This window comes from Orbicella faveolata, unplaced genomic scaffold (genome assembly GCF_042242905.1).
Source record: "Orbicella faveolata isolate gen_17 unplaced genomic scaffold, um_ofav_v1 contig_25, whole genome shotgun sequence".
Taxonomy (NCBI): domain Eukaryota; kingdom Metazoa; phylum Cnidaria; class Anthozoa; order Scleractinia; family Merulinidae; genus Orbicella; species Orbicella faveolata.
Genome location: NW_028301553.1, coordinates 27,032,007 through 27,051,672, shown reverse-complemented (window position 1 = coordinate 27,051,672; position 19,666 = coordinate 27,032,007). Strand labels below are relative to the sequence as shown.

The 19,666-nt window shown below is 38.4% G+C and overlaps 1 protein-coding gene across 1 annotated transcript; it reads right to left on the bottom strand.

Moving 5' to 3' along the window:
- Positions 1-6,447: 6,447 nt before the first annotated feature.
- Positions 6,448-11,765, bottom strand: LOC110043674 (collagenase 3-like). Its single transcript, XM_089294501.1, has 4 exons — positions 11,608-11,765; positions 10,968-11,353; positions 9,691-10,025; positions 6,448-6,533 (listed from the first exon to the last, which is right to left on the bottom strand). Exons 1-4 carry the CDS (start codon positions 11,704-11,706, stop codon positions 6,529-6,531), a joined length of 825 nt encoding a protein of 274 aa, XP_089150627.1. The 5' UTR covers positions 11,707-11,765; the 3' UTR covers positions 6,448-6,528.
- Positions 11,766-19,666: the final 7,901 nt, after the last annotated feature.

The following is a 19,666-nucleotide window of genomic DNA, read 5'->3' as shown; positions in this document are numbered from 1 at the left end:
TCTCCTTTTGTTGATGTGCTGTTTGAGTGTGCCCTTGAATATACTATTATAATTGCTCTTCTTATTTTCTAGTGCTTCCATGTCCTGCGTGACCTTCGTCAACTTAGCTTCTATACATTTGATCTGTTTTACATTAAAACTGTGGGCAAATTCTTCGCCCTGCTTTAAAGCAAGCCCATTGGACTGAAAGAGTGTGGAATCGTGTTCCTTTACATCTTTCAATATGACATTCAACTTTTCCACAATTGCTCTGAGCTCTTTGATGGAAAAGTTCAGTTTTCTTCCATCACTGGGCTTCAACTGGTACCCTGGCACGGAAAACTCACCCGCCCTTTCTGAACAGCCATCCGCACTTAGAAAGATTGCTTCTTTTGCTTGTAAGATGTCAAACTGCCTGGATCGTTCAGCTGTAAACCTTTTCTTAAACGACTCGTCGCTTTCGCCATTATTGCGCATTTTGGAATTTTGCGCATTTAAAAAGCAGCAAGAGTGAGAAAGTAAAGGCAATTGTAAGACATTCATGCTTGCAGCAGAAGAGGCCTCTCAAAGCTGGCCAACCAACACTGAGAAATGCCAGGACATTGACACAAAATGACAACAGGGCAAGTGCTGACAGCAGTGAAACGGATGAAAGTGACAATGATGAGTATGACAGTGATGCCATTGACTCTGGGGGAGAAGATGACTCAAATGACGTCATTCTTGCATTCATCAATTCAGATGAGGAAGATGCCAATGAAAGGCCAAATGCCACACGCTCAGGGCGAGCCATAACTAGGAGATCCGAAATTGACTTCTCTTTCTTTTGATTTGTTTTTTAAACAACAGCTCTCTGTCGTATAGGGATTGGAAATATTGTCTTCATAGTGAGCGCAATAACGTGAAGTAGGGGGATAATAGAGAAATATTAAAAAAGTTGAAATCTAAATATTGTTTGTTCAATTTTTTTTTTGGGGGGGGGGGTCATCCCAAAAAATGACCGCTATAAAGGGGGGGCCATGTGAAAAATTTGTTAAGCTGAGGGGGGGTCATGCGATTTTTAAATGGTGCTTCCCAAATCCCACCAGCCCCCCCTCCCTCATAAAAAATGAACGGTCCCTTAGCATAGATTTTTACGATTTTCTCAGTTTTCTCCTTAGTTTTAGTTTCGAGTGAGAAGATATATCAAACACGGTCTTTCGTGTTTGATATGATACGTATATCCCATTTCATCCCACAAGTCGACACAATCTACACCTTACACAGCCTGCAGTACAGGCGTCATTTCGGAACGTAACGCTTGATAGACCAGGCTTTTGATGCCGCCATCTTGGATTGTAATTGGATGCTTGACAGGTAAAGGTTGGGCCAGAGTACACCATCTAAGATGGCGGCCTAATATGCAAATGTGCACTCGTGCGCAAATAACGCGCCTGCACTGCAGGCTACACTTTATAGGGGAATCTTTGTTTACAATATTTGCTGTAGTAGTATAAGCGATTCAGTTTCTGATCAAGGTACAAAAATAATATCAGTACCGATTATTGTCCGTTGTATTGAATACGTTTTCGGCAACGCGGGTTTAAAAACTCAAAATTTCAAGTTCCAGTTTTTGAGAACCCATTTCTCCATGAATACTACACCCAAAGAGCCAAAACTTTCATCGCTTACTGAGTTTCACAAGCTCTGTAAATGTTTGAAGTCAATTTGCATCTGGTATGTGCCTTCTCTGTGGAGTGATCCAAATCAAAGGCGTGTCCCATAGAGCGGTTATCAGTTGAGTGTTTTAAAACCAAAGCAATCACCATAGCCAATCACAAAGGACACAAATGATGCAGTGAGCCAATCAAAACACGAAGTAAACACAATGGGCCAAATACAATGCACCTAACGCAAAGCGCGGGAAAACGTGTGCGAACAAGTTTCGGCAGGTTTTGATTTTCTTCTGATTGGACGAAAAAGTGGCGTGGGTTATTTAAGCCAATCGTGTAGCGCAGTGATAAAAAACCAATGACTTTTTGACACCCAAATAATAACCGCTCTTTTGGCAAGATAAGTACGCGTAAGTAGCCCCTTCCCGTTTTATAGTTGTATATAAATGCACGAAACAACAAAGATGAAAGAGGCAAAGAGAACAGTTGTTAAATCTTGTTTATTTTATAATATTTAATTTAAATTCTGACGTCGGTACGTGCTGGCAATTCAACGAATGTGAAAGCTTGAGCATGCACAGTTTTAACGATAGCGTTGCCGTAACAAATATCAGAATTCTAGCATAATTTATTTCTCTTCATCGACTTAAGTATTCGTCCGTCGCCATACATATTTTTAGATCGACTTTAACTCTTTCGTTCCATGGGACTGTCTTCAGGATCTCCGAGTTCCCTCTTCTCCAGGCCTGCACAATCCAAGGATCTTGCTGGTGCACGGAGCTGTCTCGTCATTCGCACCGTCTAGAAGACATCAAATGTATTCCTTTATGACTACATTTACGAGAAAATAGGACAACAGTGTAGTTGAAACGAAGGGGCAGAACAAGACCCTATAACAATTACGAAACTCCGTTCTCTCACGTCCATCTGGAAGGGTTGTTTTGTCAGCCATGTAATCACTGAACCGTTGGTCGCGAGCTGAGATAATTGAATTCCACTCCAAAAGAAATGAAAGCTTAAGGGTAGGGAGGGGTTTAAGGCCTTCTGGAGATGTCTAAATCAATGATGTTAACTTTTGCCATAAACGTTGGCTAAGTAATTCATAGTGGATAATCCACTGACAAACTGAGTGCTTCAAAATTGTTCCTTAAAGTGCACCTAACCCCAAAATTTTTTTTCGCTAAAACGAATCTAGGCTTTATTTGAAGCATTTGGGCGAAGAAATTTTTGAATTTGGTTGAATCCTCGATTTTCTATGCCCTTTCAAAGTCGCGCTTGAAGTGTTTCACGACCGCGTTTTAGGGAGTCTGGGGTGGCGGTTCCTGCTGACGTCTACCCAGGAACCAAACACAATGGCGCCTCAGTCAGCTCTCTGTATTTGCTGGAGAAAATGGAAAACAAAACTAATCGTTCCGATGTATTTTGGGACTAAAACGTCCAAGCTTTGTCTCAGAATCATTTTGTTTCGTCACTGGAGTCAGAGTTAAGTTTCGATTTGGAAGACACCAAAATTAACTTCGATCGAGCACGTTCGACAACTGTGAACTCACTGCTTAGAGCTTTGAGAGCAATTTACAATATTTCAAGCGACGAAGGGGAAGACTTCTTTGCCGACGAGCTGCTTGTATATTAGGAATGGAAAGCTAGATACGAAGTGGAGGAACAGGCAAACGAAAAGCAGGAAAGAAAACTCAAGGACTACTTTGGATGGTAATTTCGTCAAGTAAACATAAGATTCCCACTCGTGTTTATAGCCCGTTTACATTTGTCCTCAGCGAGAATGTATTTTGTCAAGGTATGATTGTTCTGTTAAATCCAGTTTGTGTTTTACTTTCTGTTGAATGCTTCATGTTTATAAGAGCGACGTACGTGTTGCAGTTTTCGAGACTTGATGACTTCCAAAACATTGGCTTCGATCGATTGAAAATCGTACTGTTTGGACCTGTATTTTTGAAGCTGCGCGAACAAGGTGGAAGGAAACATTTCATACAATTACCGATTTCACATTGTCACACGTTTTAAGTCGTAACTCCAAATAACCAATGTAAATTGTTCTCAAAGTTTGCAGTGAAATTCGTCGGATAAGCGAAAAGGATGTGTTCCCTAAGCGGTCCGCAGATAATGTTCCGCGGTCATATTTTCGACGCTATTGCACAGAATCTCTGTCGCACTGCTGATTTCCAAACCTTCGAAAAATTCTGTGAGTCTAACAATTTTTTTGTGATGTAATTCTAAAGGATTAATTTTCTACTTTTATCTAAATCGAAAGAGAAATAAGTGCTGGTTAGCGGCGTACAGTTGCGACCTATTTACATATCAGTTAATACGCTTCTTGATCATGATCGGATCACACAACTTTGCCGGTTATGTTATAAATACTGCGGGATTGTAAGATATAGGTTTTCGGTAGTGTTTCTAAAAATTTCTGGTTAGCTTTAAGCAGAAAATTTATGAAAATAGCGTTCGAAAGTCTGCGGAACAAATTCCAGTGAGAATTCTTTAATGGTTCTTACAGATTCAGTTCACTTGTTTCGGTTCGACAAAATCAACCGTCGTTTACGTCTTTATTGTACCATTAGCCGATCATCGTCAGTAAATTGTACAGTATATCTTTCTTTAAATCTGGAATATTACTGCAACAGCCGATAGCACCTCTGGAAGGCGTTTCTGCGCACTTTTCGAATGTGTATTGCACAATCCTGAAGGAAATGAGAGGACGTGAGATATCCAACCTTCCTGGGTAGACGTCACAAGAGCCGCTGGACCCATTCTCCTCAAACTCGGTCGTGAAACAAAATGGCGGTGTTTTGGAGCTATTTTCGAGATTTCGTCGGGGCACAGAAAATCGAGGATTTCACGGAATCCAAAAATTTTTTCGCAGAACTATTTCAAATAACAAGTAGATTCGTTTTAGCGAAAAAAAATTTTTGGGGTTAGGTGCACTTTAAAGTAGTGCATCATTTGGCCATCACGCTAACGCTTCACTTCGCCAACCAATCAAAACATGGCATTCCTTTGACTGTTAACATATTCTTAATGGCGCTTAGGCGGAAAATGACGTTAGTCAATACTATCCTTGAATTCTTGACAGACACTGAGAAAGGTTTCGTTCCGCTTATTAAATTCCGCTCTATAATATTTGCAGCTTTGTGTTATTTTTACTTAGCCAACCGCAAATCAATTTGATAACGAGGCCACTTAGAAGTCACTTCGAGCCGGGCGGAAATAGATGGGTGCGCTCTTTCAAATGAAATTGCTTGTGCACCGAAATACAGAGAAATTGAAACATGACGCGACATCTCCAAATGACATTTGGCTCAAAAATGTGGTTTTTCGGTATCATTACTGCGAGGACAAAAAGCCAATCTTGCTATGTATTTATATCTCACTGTATAATTTCGCATGGCGCCCTCTCCTTAAATTCCCTTTTGGCTTTCACATTATTGCCAAAACAATCTGTTCGACCAACCAACACCGTGGCCACGAAAAAAAATGCCAACTAAAACAGCAATTTCTTGGATCTTTGCCATTGGCCTTTGTTAATGCCTAGTTCAAAATAGCGTTTTAGTTGGATCACCTTTCAAGTTAAGAAACATTGTTGGTTTGCTTGGGAGAAGCTGTTTTTATACACTCGCAGATAATGATCTATTTGTGCATACATTATCTTTAAATTCAAGCTGAAGGTGTAGATGAATTTTTTACAAGATAAACTACATTTTTGATTAAGTGGCATTGGTTTCAAGGGATAGACCTTTTCTGTGCTGATGTTTTTTAGCCGTGGTCGTCCATTTAAGCCAACTTTACCACAGACTCTTGAGAATTTTGAAATTGCATTATCACGTTCGCACAAGTGTCCTAGCAATTCATGAAGACAGGATTTTCTTCAGTTTCTTGGGATCTTCGGTTGTGTTGTTACTACGTCTAACTGCCCCTATTTGAAGCTACTTGGTTAACGCAAAAGGAAAGTGTAGCGAGAGGTTATTTATTGAAATCTCCTCAGGGAATAGAGCAATTGGCACCAAAACCAAAAAAAAAAAAAAAAATCAAACAAAAATTGTTTGACTCAATCATGAATAATTTTTGGTTTTGGTGTCGATTGCTTTGATCCTGAGGTGATTTCGCTGCACTTCACTTTTGAGTGAATCAACTTTTTCATTAGTTAACCACTGATAAAAAAACTTTTTATGTTCTACTTTATACAAAAGTAGTCACAAAAAAATGTAATGACTAATGTCTAAAGTAGAACATAAAAAGTCCTTCTCAGTGGTTGAAAAAATACAAAAATTTGATGCGGTGAGATTTCTGCAAAAAGATGATTACCTCTGTTTAACGTAATTGATCGTTTTGTCTAATTTATTGAAATTCAGCCAGTTAGGTTACTTGATACTTCATTAATGAAAGACTTCTTTTGTTCTAGTTTGAACACTGGTTTTTGGTTTAAAATAAGAGTCTCATACCATCACGAAATTTGTTCTTTTGGTGCCGATTGTTAGATTCCCTGAGGTTTCAGTTAATATCTCTTACTGCCCTTCAATTTTGCGTTTTTTACCAAGTAGGTTCAAATTGATTTATCTTAAAAGGACCAATTAGACGTATTAACACCTAAACCAAAGATCCCAAGAATTTGAAGAAAACTCTGTTTTCGTAAGCTAAAGACGGCGCTACGGAAGTAGGCTTTTTTTCCCCATTCTCACCAGGAAAGGGGGGGGGGGGGGGCTTAATTAAAGATATTATTTCAATAATTTCTTTAAAAGTAACAGACAAAGTATGTAACATTACATCTTTTATTGACATCATTATATATTGACATAATCAACTCCTGTACTATTTCTTTCCGGCAAAGAATTCTTTTGCGAGCAGGTGAAGAAAATCTTCTTTACTAAAGGATGCTTACATTTTAATCTGCAATGAAGAATAGTTTAGATTTAGATTAGATTTTTATTGTTTTGTGCTATTTACAATAATTATAATATACATTCTTATAAGATTAAATTTGGAAATACAGTTAACGATAAAGATTAGCGAAAAAACTGAGCAACGACGTTTCGGTGTCATCCTGGCACCATTTTCAAGTTAAAAAATATTTGTGCGAAAAGTAAATTAATTTATACCAATGGTAGAGGTGCGAAATTGAATAAATTAAGATTAAGATAGCTGTTCAATGTTCATGTTCATTCCAATGAGGTGTCAAACACTGGTAATGAGTTCAGTGTCTGTTCAAAGCCTAAACAAATACTTTTGCGCGAATGGAGTCTGACTGTGTGTTAAGGCTCGGTTTCTTCTTGCGAATCCACAACATTTCGTGGATCAAGCAATCGAACTTTCCCTGACATTTCTTTAGGATCTTAAAGTTGTTAGTCAGGTCACCAACTGTATCAACTCGGTGTTCATTTTGAAGGTGTTTTCCGATGGCGGTAAATCGGTGTTCCTCAATGCGCTTGTAAAGATGACGGCTAGTGTAACCGACGTATTCTGCATCACACAGATCACATATATAGTTATAAACAACGCACTGTTGATTGATCAAAGGTGGTTTTGGCTCTTGTACTTTGAGATCATCGCCAATTTTACGGCTTCTGAACACCGGCTGTAGTTTGTGATCAAGTTTATTACTCAAGTCCGAGAGATGTTTCTTTACTATGTCCGCTGATTTCTGGTCTTTAAAAGGAAGGACAATGCGGTAGATATTCTCTGTTGGAGGCGTCGATCTTGTGTCTGGTGACATCACTGAATTAACGAAACGGGTGATTGTGGAGTTCACAAGAGAATCTGAGTACTTGAGGTTAGAAAAGATCAGTTTAAGGCGTTCGCATTCTGTTGAGAATAGTTCCCATGTTGAGGACAAGCGGTAAGCACGGTTTAACATGGTTTTAACTAAAGATCTTTTATAGCGGTTGTCGACATGACTTTGGTGGTGTAAGAGGAGACCAGTGTTTGTGGGTTTACGGTAAACACTTGTTACCAGCTTGCAGCCCTTCTTGCATATTTCAATGCCGACAAATGGTAGCTTACCGTTAGATGCGATCTCCATGGTGAAGGATATGGATGGATGACAGTTGTTCAGACTTCTACAGACGCTACGTGGATGATACACTAGCCACAATGAAAGACATACCAACCGCAGAAGCCTTTCTGAAGACTTTGAACAACTGTCATCCATCCATATCCTTCACCATGGAGATCGCATCTAACGGTAAGCTACCATTTGTCGGCATTGAAATATGCAAGAAGGGCTGCAAGCTGGTAACAAGTGTTTACCGTAAACCCACAAACACTGGTCTCCTCTTACACCACCAAAGTCATGTCGACAACCGCTATAAAAGATCTTTAGTTAAAACCATGTTAAACCGTGCTTACCGCTTGTCCTCAACATGGGAACTATTCTCAACAGAATGCGAACGCCTTAAACTGATCTTTTCTAACCTCAAGTACTCAGATTCTCTTGTGAACTCCACAATCACCCGTTTCGTTAATTCAGTGATGTCACCAGACACAAGATCGACGCCTCCAACAGAGAATATCTACCGCATTGTCCTTCCTTTTAAAGACCAGAAATCAGCGGACATAGTAAAGAAACATCTCTCGGACTTGAGTAATAAACTTGATCACAAACTACAGCCGGTGTTCAGAAGCCGTAAAATTGGCGATGATCTCAAAGTACAAGAGCCAAAACCACCTTTGATCAATCAACAGTGCGTTGTTTATAACTATATATGTGATCTGTGTGATGCAGAATACGTCGGTTACACTAGCCGTCATCTTTACAAGCGCATTGAGGAACACCGATTTACCGCCATCGGAAAACACCTTCAAAATGAACACCGAGTTGATACAGTTGGTGACCTGACTAACAACTTTAAGATCCTAAAGAAATGTCAGGGAAAGTTCGATTGCTTGATCCACGAAATGTTGTGGATTCGCAAGAAGAAACCGAGCCTTAACACACAGTCAGACTCCATTCGCGCAAAAGTATTTGTTTAGGCTTTGAACAGACACTGAACTCATTACCAGTGTTTGACACCTCATTGGAATGAACATGAACATTGAACAGCTATCTTAATCTTAATTTATTCAATTTCGCACCTCTACCATTGGTATAAATTAATTTACTTTTCGCACAAATATTTTTTAACTTGAAAATGGTGCCAGGATGACACCGAAACGTCGTTGCTCAGTTTTTTCGCTAATCTTTATCGTTAACTATAATATACATATTCAAATAAATCTCTAAAAAAATACAAGACGATCATATTGCAATGGCAGTGTAGTCAACAAACGTCTTGAAGGACAAGAAGAAATAATTCATTGGAAGCACTAAATTTTTATTGAAATATTTGAGCCTTTTGTTTATTTCTAAATTGTTTCTGAACAATGACATCCTCAATTTTACAAGGCAAACAAAACGCGATCACGTTAAGCTTACGTTCGAGAGTATTTTGTCGCTATCATCAAAATAAGACTTTAGTGGTTCAAATCCAAGCCTTCAATGCTATTTGCATTCCGAATGAATGAATGAATGAATGAAAACTTGTCAGTGTATAACGAATGAATGAATGAATGAATGAATGAATGAATGAAAACTAGTCAGTGTATAACGAATGAATGAATGAATGAAAACTTGTCAGTGTATAACGAATGAATGAATGAATGAAAACTTGTCAGTGTATAACGAACGAATGAATGGAAACTTGTCAGTGTATAACGAATGAATTAATGAATGTATGAATGTATGAATGAATGAATGAATGAATGTATGACTGAATGAATGAATGAATGAAAACTTGTCGGTGTATAACGAATGAATGAATGAATGAATGAATGAATGAATGAATGAATGAATGCATGAATGAATGAATGAAAACTTGTCAGTGTATAACGAATGAATGAATGAATGAGTGAATGAATGAATGAATGAATGAATGAATGAATGAATGAATGAATACTTGTTAGTGTATTTAGCCATAGATTATCTGTCTGGGGACACCTAGCTAAAGTCAATAGTTAATAACTAGTTTACATTCGTTAGAGAATGCGGATTCGTATCGGTACACACACTCACCATAGAGGGATTTTATTCCGTTAATGTCATCCTGATGTAATCTAGGCGTCCCTGTCTTTGCTGTGGGCCACATGACAGTACCTTGGACGTTGGAGTGCTTCAGACCCAACGCATGACCAATCTCATGAACAGCTACATACAGCAGCGATTGAGAGTTTCTCTTCCACCAAAACCACCCAGACGATCTACCAGTTTCAGTGTAATATTCTTCGTTATGGAAATGAATTCGTCCATCTGATGGCAAATACGCATGCGCTAAGACTTTGCCTGGTCCATCAAACGGATGAGCGCATTGTTGTTCACCAGGGACACCGGAATGAGTTCTTTTGCCAAAGCTGAAGAATAAAATCATATAGAAACTCCTGTTAAAAAAACATTTTAGCATTCTGCTAACATGCAACAATCTGATTGGCCGAGCTATTGCAGGCTATCAACTATTAGTATAAATCTACTAACGTTCTATCACGAATGTCGTTCTCTTACTGGCTACGCTACCCACTATTTATTCTGGAATAGATAGTGAATAGCGTAGCAGTGTGCCCTTGTTAACAAAATGACGGCCGCTTCTTGGCGTTTTCGAAGTGTCTGTGAGGAGAATTTCGATAAAGTTTTGAACGACTAGTAGATTCAAAATAGAACAATTATATTATTCGCTCTTGATTTCTATGCGTGATAGTTGGCTCGGGCTGAGCCCTTGTCAACTATCACGTGATAGGAATCTCGAGCTCATAATCTAATTGTTCATTGGTGTACAATTGCTTAATTAAAGGTTGCTCTCGTAATGGAAACGTTTTCTCCTTTCTCTGAACTTTCGGGAACGATTTAGAAGCATTACTAGAAAACTCAGTTTCCAAGAGAAAAGCATTTGGCTGTTACGCTACTTTTAAACCTTAAAAAAAATTGTTAAATTGTAGAGTCAGTTACTATTAAATATAGAGAAATACTTACAAGTCTATTTGATGAAAATTAGGCCAGAATTTTTCCAAAACAATTAGATTATTCGGCTTCGATTTCAGTCGAGGTAATATATGACACAACGTTTGGCTTCTTCAACTATCACGTCATAGAAATCTCGAGCTCATAATCTTATTGTTAAATACATGCACAGTATCAATCAGTATTTCATATGTAAGCATGCTCAAGTTGAAACTGACTAACAAACATCAAAAACTTCATTTTGCAAAAATACATCTTTCAATGATTGGTCACCTCATAGTCTTCCATTTAGACATTCAAATGAGTTTACTAGGTAACGACAATAGTATTAGCCTTAAAACATCATCCTTACCTTACTGAAGTCACCTTTGCTAAGGTCGTCAGTTTTTGCAAACTGCAGTCGTGGTGCCACGTCACTCCAGTATTTAAACGCTCTGGCCATAATCCTCGCTTGATGATCGTGTGACATATCGTCCCCGTAAGTCATGTAATACTTAAGATTGGTTTTCCTCCATTTTCCCGACGTAGCGTAACGCTTTTGGCGTCCTCCAGTGATGTCAACATCCGGGACTCCACAACGCGGTTTCTTCATCTCGTATATCGTGTCCTCGTCCAGTTCACCTGTCACTGGCAGACCAAAAAACTTCTGAAAGTTCTCATTTGCTACGGTGGTGTTATGATTCCCAGATCTGGCTGGTGAGATGTAGTGGTACTGTCTCAGATAATACTGTAAGAATGAAGTGGAAAGAGACATTAAACTTCCTAGAAACCTCATATCCATATAATAAAGAATTAATGTGTTTTTCCCTAAAAATATTGAAATGTAATAAAACCGCAAGTAGCTAAGTCTACTGAAGACGAAAAAAATGAAGAACCGTTATGACGACGCCTTGAGTACAGCTGAGGCCTCATCAAGTAAATCAAACCGCATCAGGGTGAAACTGTTAACAAACTCTAAAATCGCTTCATTGTAGCACATACCTTTGCAAAATCTTCTTCATCTTCCTCGTAATCTTCCAACTCATAAGAAACAGCTCTACCTACAAACATCAACGAGAAAATCACCAAGGAGACGAACATGATTGACCTGTTCAGCTTTCCAGCAAAACTGATTTTGTGTTTACAAGAATATTCCTTGCCCTTTATAAACTAGAAAGGTGTGATAAACCGTGTTTTCGTCGAATTAGTCACTTCTACTCAGTTGCAGAGGGAATAATTAACAAATATTGTGTTTCTGAAAATATCAGGAAAGTGTAACAATGTGAGTTTGATTAATAAGTGCTATCCTGGTAACGTGACAAGTTTCGTGGATGTCCATTATTCTGGAGTATTCCGAATTATTTTCTTTGTAGACACAGCCGTGCATTACGAACACCTTCATTTGGACGTGATGGAAATTTTGCAAACGCTCCAGTCGGCCTCTTGTTAATCTCCTATCTTTAACAGGGTACAACTGAATCTGGAAGTGTCAAAGATATTGCAGTGGGAACGACGTCAAAAACAAACTCAAAATTTTTTCCCTGTTAGATTAGTCCGCATTCGAGGGCGTAAGAAATTATATAACCTGTAAGACTGATAAGTTGTTGCTGACTCAAAACATGCAGATGAGCAAAATGTAACTATAGACAGACACTCTGGATAAGGAGAAGTGGAAGAAGTGGAACTTCGCTTCGTCGTCTCATGATTTTGACGTTTAAAACTTGGTTGTGTCCTGGTGTACCGGTACACAGAGGGAATAACCATTATACTCCTTTCTTTATAATTACGAACCTTTGTTTAGCTGTTGAACATTGTTGGGTCTTTTGTATCGGTTCTTGTGAACCGGTACACGAGGACAGAACCTAAAACTTTGTCAATGATCCGTTTGACTGAACGTACAGGAGGAGTTTAATAGAGTTGTAAACTCGCCGATGACATTAGAGAAAAGCACAATTTTTCAAAACGTTCTGTTTTCTCCATAATTCTGTCCAATTGACCTATCTAAGTCTCTAATGAGCAAAATTTGGGCTGATAAACTGATGGATTTATGGTTAAAGAAAGAAAATTATAAAGCATTGAAAACATTACCTGGCTGCTGTTTGCCGGAGAGGAACAATAAAATCTATGTTTTTTTGTTGATAGTTTTCCTGATTACATCCGTTTCTGGCACTTCCAATACAGAGTCTTAATTAACAATGTCAACGCATCGATGACCTTTAGAAAACTGTTGTTCATATATTGTTTTTCTTTTCATTAACGTCCTTGATGAGTTAGCAGCTTTATTAAACACGTTCAGTGCGATGAGTCAAAAACAGTTATAATAAAGTTTAATCATGATGCGGCTTGAGGAGCGACCAGACAAACTTATACTTCGCGTTTTTTGTTTTTGTTTTTGTTTTCCTCCATTTGGAGTAAGCATGTACAGTCATTTGTCAGATTGCCAGGTTACATAATTTCTTTCATCCTCCTTTATGGTAACAACTGGTCTGAATAACAGAGAAAAGAGTTGAATAGATCTTGTTTTTTACTGTGGTTCAGATTGCAGAGTTTGCAGATTTTAACTCTGACACTTCCTAATACAGACGTACCCTATTTATAATACGAGACAATTAGGGCACCGAACACAGGGTCGCCTCATAGGGGTTGGGTTTGCATATTTGTTTATCACGTCAACTGTTTGCAGTTCGAAAGTGTTCATATTGCACAGTTGTGTCTACCAAGAGAATACTCCATAATATTCCAGAATATGGAATATCCACGAAAACTTGTTACGGTACCAGGTTAGCACTTATTAATCAAACTCACCTTGATGCACTTTCCTTTTATTTTCAGAAACACAACATTAGCTAATTAATCCCTCTGCTGCCGGGCAGAGGTGACTAATTCGACGAAAACACGATGTTTTACGCCTTACCTCTCTATATAGCCGGGATGATTACGATTATTGACAACACGTAAGTCGTTTTGTTGGAAAGCTGAACAGGTCAATCGCCGTGTCTCGAAAATTGCAAATATGCATGGGTACCTGTAGAAAAAAAAAAACGATTACAACAAAGGCAGGACAAACCTTAAACAGGATTAAAGAAAAAACGAGGCAGTCCTTTATGCAAGTAGAGTATCATCATGAAAGCTTGAAAAAGCATAACTTGTAAATCTTCCAAACTTGAAGAATTCTCCTGCAGTAACTGCTCCCATTAAAGATGAAAATTAACACTAGCTTTCAAATCGGTTCTGTTACAACTTTTTTTGTTGCTCATCATGGCAAACATTGTGGCATCTTCTTCCTCTTTCACGTCATCAAAGAAAGCTCTACCTAGGAACAGCAGCAGGGAAAATCACCAAGTAAACAGACATGGTACGTCGACCGGTTTTACGCTCCTGCGAAATAAAATATGTATTGACATCAAATGATGTGAACCTTTATAAGGTGACTGCAAGTGAATTACAGATTATTAACGTACTAACATGCATGCAGTTAGGTGTCTTTACACAACCACAGAGCAACAACTTGGCAAATTGTCCTTTTGAAATTCACTTGAGAGCGCGTCAATGCTTTTGTTTACCAAAATGATACCCTTATAAGTCTTATATAAGCAATTGTGCATGCTCATTAGAAAAGAAGCGACCTTTTTAAGTTTATCATCTTGTGAACACCTAGAGTGGTTATTACAAACTCAAGACGTGATTTTTTTAAAAACAATCACAATCATCGTCTCAATGCCTTAGAGTCTCGGTTATGCTGAAGGCTTATAAGCATAAGTCCTGGCATTCGTTATCTCAGAAAGAAGATAACCTGTGGGCAACTTTCTTACAATGAAATTCATCATCGCTATCATATCCAACCGGAATGAGGACTTTTCCTAAAGGAATTGCAAAATAATTAGTGTCGCTTACAAATTATTTGACTAGATTCGGCCATATTCCTTTAGGTTTATCGGAGTGTTTTATCACTCAAAGAGAAAGCGAATGGCGATTGAGCTAATAAAGAAACAATAGTTTATTTTAAGTACACATTTATTATTTGTCCAGACTTTTTGAAAGAAAGGAAAATGTGCATCGCAATCAGCATTTTCAGCGTCATTGCGAACAAATGAGAGTTAATAACTGCAGCATTACCTTGTGTTTAATTGATGTCATAAAATTGCTTAGAAGTTTTTTTTGTCAGTCACAAGATCCTATATGAAAATTTTGTGTCGAACCTCAATAGCTCATTTGTATGTTTTCATGTGGTAACTGTTCTTTGTTTCACTTCTTATACACAGTGTAACTGTGACAAACATTATACCACAAGTAACTGTCACTTCGGTGGACAAGGCAGTTACAACAATGGTTCTAGAGACAGCTGGTTAACTTTCAAATATCAAGTAGCTATTAAAACGCATTCCAGTCACGCACAGAAAAGTCAGATTAACCACATTGTATTCTTTATTTAATATTTCACAAAGTATTTAAAGCAAGGAAGTTTATCATATCTCGTTTGAAAAGCCACAAAAGGTACTTTCCATAAAACAAAGGTTGCCTTTATGAAAACTAATATTACTTTTAAAAAATCAAATTAGCAAAAAAGGTTTACGTTAAGAGAACTTGATAAAATACTGCAGAACCACTCTGTTGTTCGAGTTTGATGCAGAAAAAAAAGCACTGGAATGCGGAAGGGCAAATACTTTCAGTGGAAGTGCAGAATACTTTTAGTGGAAGTGCAGAATACTTTTAATGGAAGTGCAAAATACATTTAGTAGAAATGTAAAATACTTTTAGTGGAAGTGCAAAATACTTTAACTGGAAGTGCAAAATATTTTTAGTGGAAGTGTAAAATACTTTTACTGGAAGTGCAAAATACTTTTAGTGGAAGCGTAAAATACTTTTAGTGGAAGTGCAAAATACTTTTAGTGTTTTTACGCCCGATACATTTCAAGCAAAAAGTAAAAAATTGATTGACCTTTAAATTGTAGTTCTCTAATCACAGCCTTAAGTTTCCAACTATTGTACTGAGAGTGTTGATAGTATGCTTATCTCCCTATCGTCTCCTTATAGCTTTGGCCTCTCAAATTAATATTCTATGTATATAATTATTGTTTCAAGAAAGGCAGCTAATTTAATGACTGAATGGTGTGAACTAAAGCAGGCTTGACCGAGGTAGATTTAATCATGAAGCTTCATTGTATATGCTGCATCTTCCTGCTCCTGTTCAGAATCTCGAGTTTTTTCTGTTTCTCTTTTTTCTTTGTAGGTAGTCGCGGTGGCCTCATGGTTAGTGCGCTCTTCTCCGGATCGAGCGGTCCGGGTTCGAGCCCTGGCCGGGGACATTGTGTTGTGTTCTTGGGCAAGACACTTTACTCTCACAGTGCCTCTCTCCACCCAGGTGTATAAATGGGTACTGGCGAACTTAATGCTGGGGGTAACCCTGCGATGGACTAGCATCCCATCTAGGGGGGAGTAGAAATACTCCTAGTCGCTTCATGCTACAGAAACCGGGATAAGCTTCGGCCTGATGGGCCACTTGGCTCGTACGCAGACTTTACCTTACCTTACCTTTTTCTTTGTATTTGTTTGTTAGCAGTTCCCAGGCCCTGCTGTGTAGAAATCTCGTGCTTTTCAAATCCAAAATGGAGTACAATATCGAACACTATCGAACGAACTTAAAGCGATATGCAAAGATCTTGAAGAACCTGATTTTGAGGAGGAAGAGGATCCGAAACGTATTTCAAGTCATTAAGAAGGTAATTTTTATAATAAGCTCAAACTTCAAAGCTAAAATCCAGGTGAGCAAACTTATGCGAAGCTTCCAACTGGCACCTATTTTGCATTGTGAACACATGTTTGGTTAAAATGCGTTGGGAACGCCGTTTCCATGCTTAGAATCTCGCTTAAAGTAATGAGAAGCAGGCTGCTTTTGGGAGCATAGAGCTCAGTAACTTCAGTAACATTGGGATCGCCCGTCAGGAGCCGGGTCCGCCTTATTTCCTATAAACGGACTCGGCTAACGCGTTTATATCTTTGTTGCCACCCAATAGACCATTTTACACTTGTCTGCTCAGTGACCTGGCCTTTGGATGGCAGCGAGGCTGGAGTTGACCTTGTTTTGGTACAGACCTCACCGCTTTTGTTGTGTAAAACAAGTTGTTCTGATGCTAACTAGGTGCATTTGCATAACAAAAGCAGTGAGGTCTGTATCAAAACAAGGTCTACTCCAGCCTTGCTGCCATCCAAAGGCCAGGCCACTGAGCAGACAACTGTAAAATCGCCGTGATAATTCATTTGGGAGGTTACAGTTGTGCAATTTGTCACACGCAACTGATTGAATAGGTACAAACAGAACAATTGCCGGTAAACCTCCTAGGTGAATAATCACATGATCTATATTGGGTAACAATATGTCTATTTTTGGCTTGCACTGTCACGCAATAAAAAAATATTTCGAAAACCATTCAGTGGATAAAGTTAGGAAATTGTGATGTTATAGAAGATTGGCAAAGAAGACTCTTCTCTAAGTTTTACGTCTGCGCGTTTTCCTAAACTTCAAATATTCGTCGAAATATTTTGCACAAATTTACAGAGCCCAGTATGGAGCCACCATGTTGGTGTACCTCCGTGGGACACCAACATGGCGGCCGGAAAATAGTGTAAACATCTGAAACTTACATTGTCTATCTAGGCGACTGATTATCCGTACTGAACAAAGAAGCATTCACATAAGCACTTTTCCTAATACTTTAACTTCTAAATAGGCTAGTATATATTTTTCGACAAACGCGTTCGTGGCTTTATGTCACGCACCGCCATAACTCTGAAATTCAAAATGCGCTGGTTTCCAGACGAAGCAAGCTACTGAGCTGAAAAGTTGTAAGCAAATATAAATTTACCCCCTCTTATGCCTGACGAGGATAAAAACTTTGGTGGCTCTTTAGTTTTAGATTTTAAAAAATGATGACGTCACGTGCAAGACAAAGAATAAGGGGTCGCTCTCCCTGTTGATTCGAGTTACAACTCTCGGAAGCCGTCGGTGGTGTTCGGACGATCCCAAGGTTTGGTCAACGCTAGAGAAATGGGTACAAGCTGTTCCATCGATTTCGTCCACCATATCAGAACTGCTTTGCACGTGTAATATTCATCTCATGGATTTAAAACAGATCTCCCTCCTGGGGTTTCCCCGAAGGTTAGTTATTTGTTTAGCTATTATCTTTTCATTATTATTTTTCACTTCTTCTGGTATTCTGTATTTCCTTGCCCTTACAATCGGTTAGCCCTGGTGTTGTTAAGATCGTCTATAAATGATAGATACATCACAAAGTTATCTGTAAGACTGTTCGAATAACTGTAGTAATACTTGTCTCATTTCTCATTGTTTTAAGGTTTCACCGTTAATCCCCTCTCTGGAAAGTCCAAGGTGAGTCTTTTTATTATTATTATTATTATTATTATTATTATTATTATTATTATTATTATCATTATTATTATCGTCCTCACGTAATGTTTGCTTAGAGTCCTTAGGGCCGAGACCAAACCATGGTCCTGGGGCACTAGGGGATAGCCAGTTTTTAGCTTGATAGCACCCTCCTCAAAATGTGTGCTGTACCTAGCAAAGTTATCTTTTGTAGTTCACTGATGCTTAATTGGCCGGGAATTCTTCCAAGATAAGTTTCTAGTCCCTTTTTGATAGCTCCAAGTGCTCCAATGATAACTGGTATCGTTTCCGTTCTCATGCCCCACATTCGGCTTGTTTCGATTTCCAAGTCCTTATATTTGGATAGTTTTTCACTGACTTTCACGGATGTGTTTCTGTCTGATGGTACTGCCATGTCAATAAATTTACAGGTTTTCGTTTTGTGGTCTTTAATCACTATATCGGGTCTGTTGGCTGTTATTTTCCTGTCTGTGTGTATTGGCATGTTCCATAATATCGTGACATCCTCGTTTTCTGTAACTGTTTGCGGCTCATGGTCATACCACGTTTCTGATGTCTTTATATTTTATTATTATTATTATTATTATTATTATTATTGTTGTTGTTATGTTTATTATTATTTTACGCTTCATCTGGTATTCTCTATTTGTTTGCATTCACAATCTGGTGGTCCTCTTGTTGTTGTGTGTTTTGATGCTGAGACAGTCAGAAACTTCTACCTAAATACAGTCAAACCTGTATATAACGGCCCTGTATAAAGCGGTCACCCTGTCTATAACGGTCACTGAACAACTTCCCAAAAATCGTTCCTTATATTTACTGTTAGGTTGACCTGCATATAGCGGTCACCTGTATATAACGGACGCGGTCACCCTTTAGACTTCCTGAATCCACAATTTCATTATCTTTTACCTGCATATAACGCTCACGAAATTGGGTTACGATTAACGAAGAATGACAAGCTTTATTCATCAGCGCGTTAAATAGCAGCCACCAAGGCAGGGGTTTCACAAAAATACAAATATTAGTACTAAACACAATTACTAATACATGAACATGAAGAACTTTCTTTCACACTGAGTAAAGTTAATGACATACTTCATGAAATCAAGCTTCGAGCTCCGAAATATCAGAAAACTATTACCGATTTTTTTTCTTCTTGAGATCCATATTGTTACGTTAAAAGCTTTTCCCTATAATTTTATGAGGTGATTTGTTTTTATATGGGGTCACGCAACTCTTTTACAAATTGTCCTTATGGCTTATTTTTTTTTTTGTTCGTTGTGCTGTATATCTGCCATTAAATTGTAATAAATACAAGGAAACGTAGACCCAAGTACACTGTACCTCCCTTAAAGTACATCACGGACATTTTGTGGGCCTTTTTTATCGTGTTTATTTCGTTGCTGTTACTCGTTATTTAGTTGTCAATAAAACGTAAATTGAGTGATTATTTGCACATAAAAATGCCATTTATTGACTTCCAGGGGAGTTTAAAGGAAACCTGTGTACAGCGTCACCCTGTATGTAACGGTCACCTGGCCATTTCCCCAGGGTGACCGTTATATACAGGTTTGACTGTATCCCTGCAAGCATGTGAAATTTAATTGACACAGTTGTAAACGGTCGCCACTAACAGCAAAACAATAGTTTAGC

Coding starts and splice junctions, on each gene's coding strand:
- LOC110043674 (XM_089294501.1), bottom strand. CDS start 11,706: ATGTTCGTCTCCTTGGTGATTTTCTCGTTGATGTTTGTAGGTAGAGCT. Junction 11,354..11,607: donor ATGAAGAAGATTTTGCAAAG/GTATGTGCTACA, acceptor TCATTCTTACAG/TATTATCTGAGACAGTACCA. Junction 10,026..10,967: donor TTCAGTAAGGTAAGGATGAT/GTTTTAAGGCTA, acceptor TTTATTCTTCAG/CTTTGGCAAAAGAACTCATT.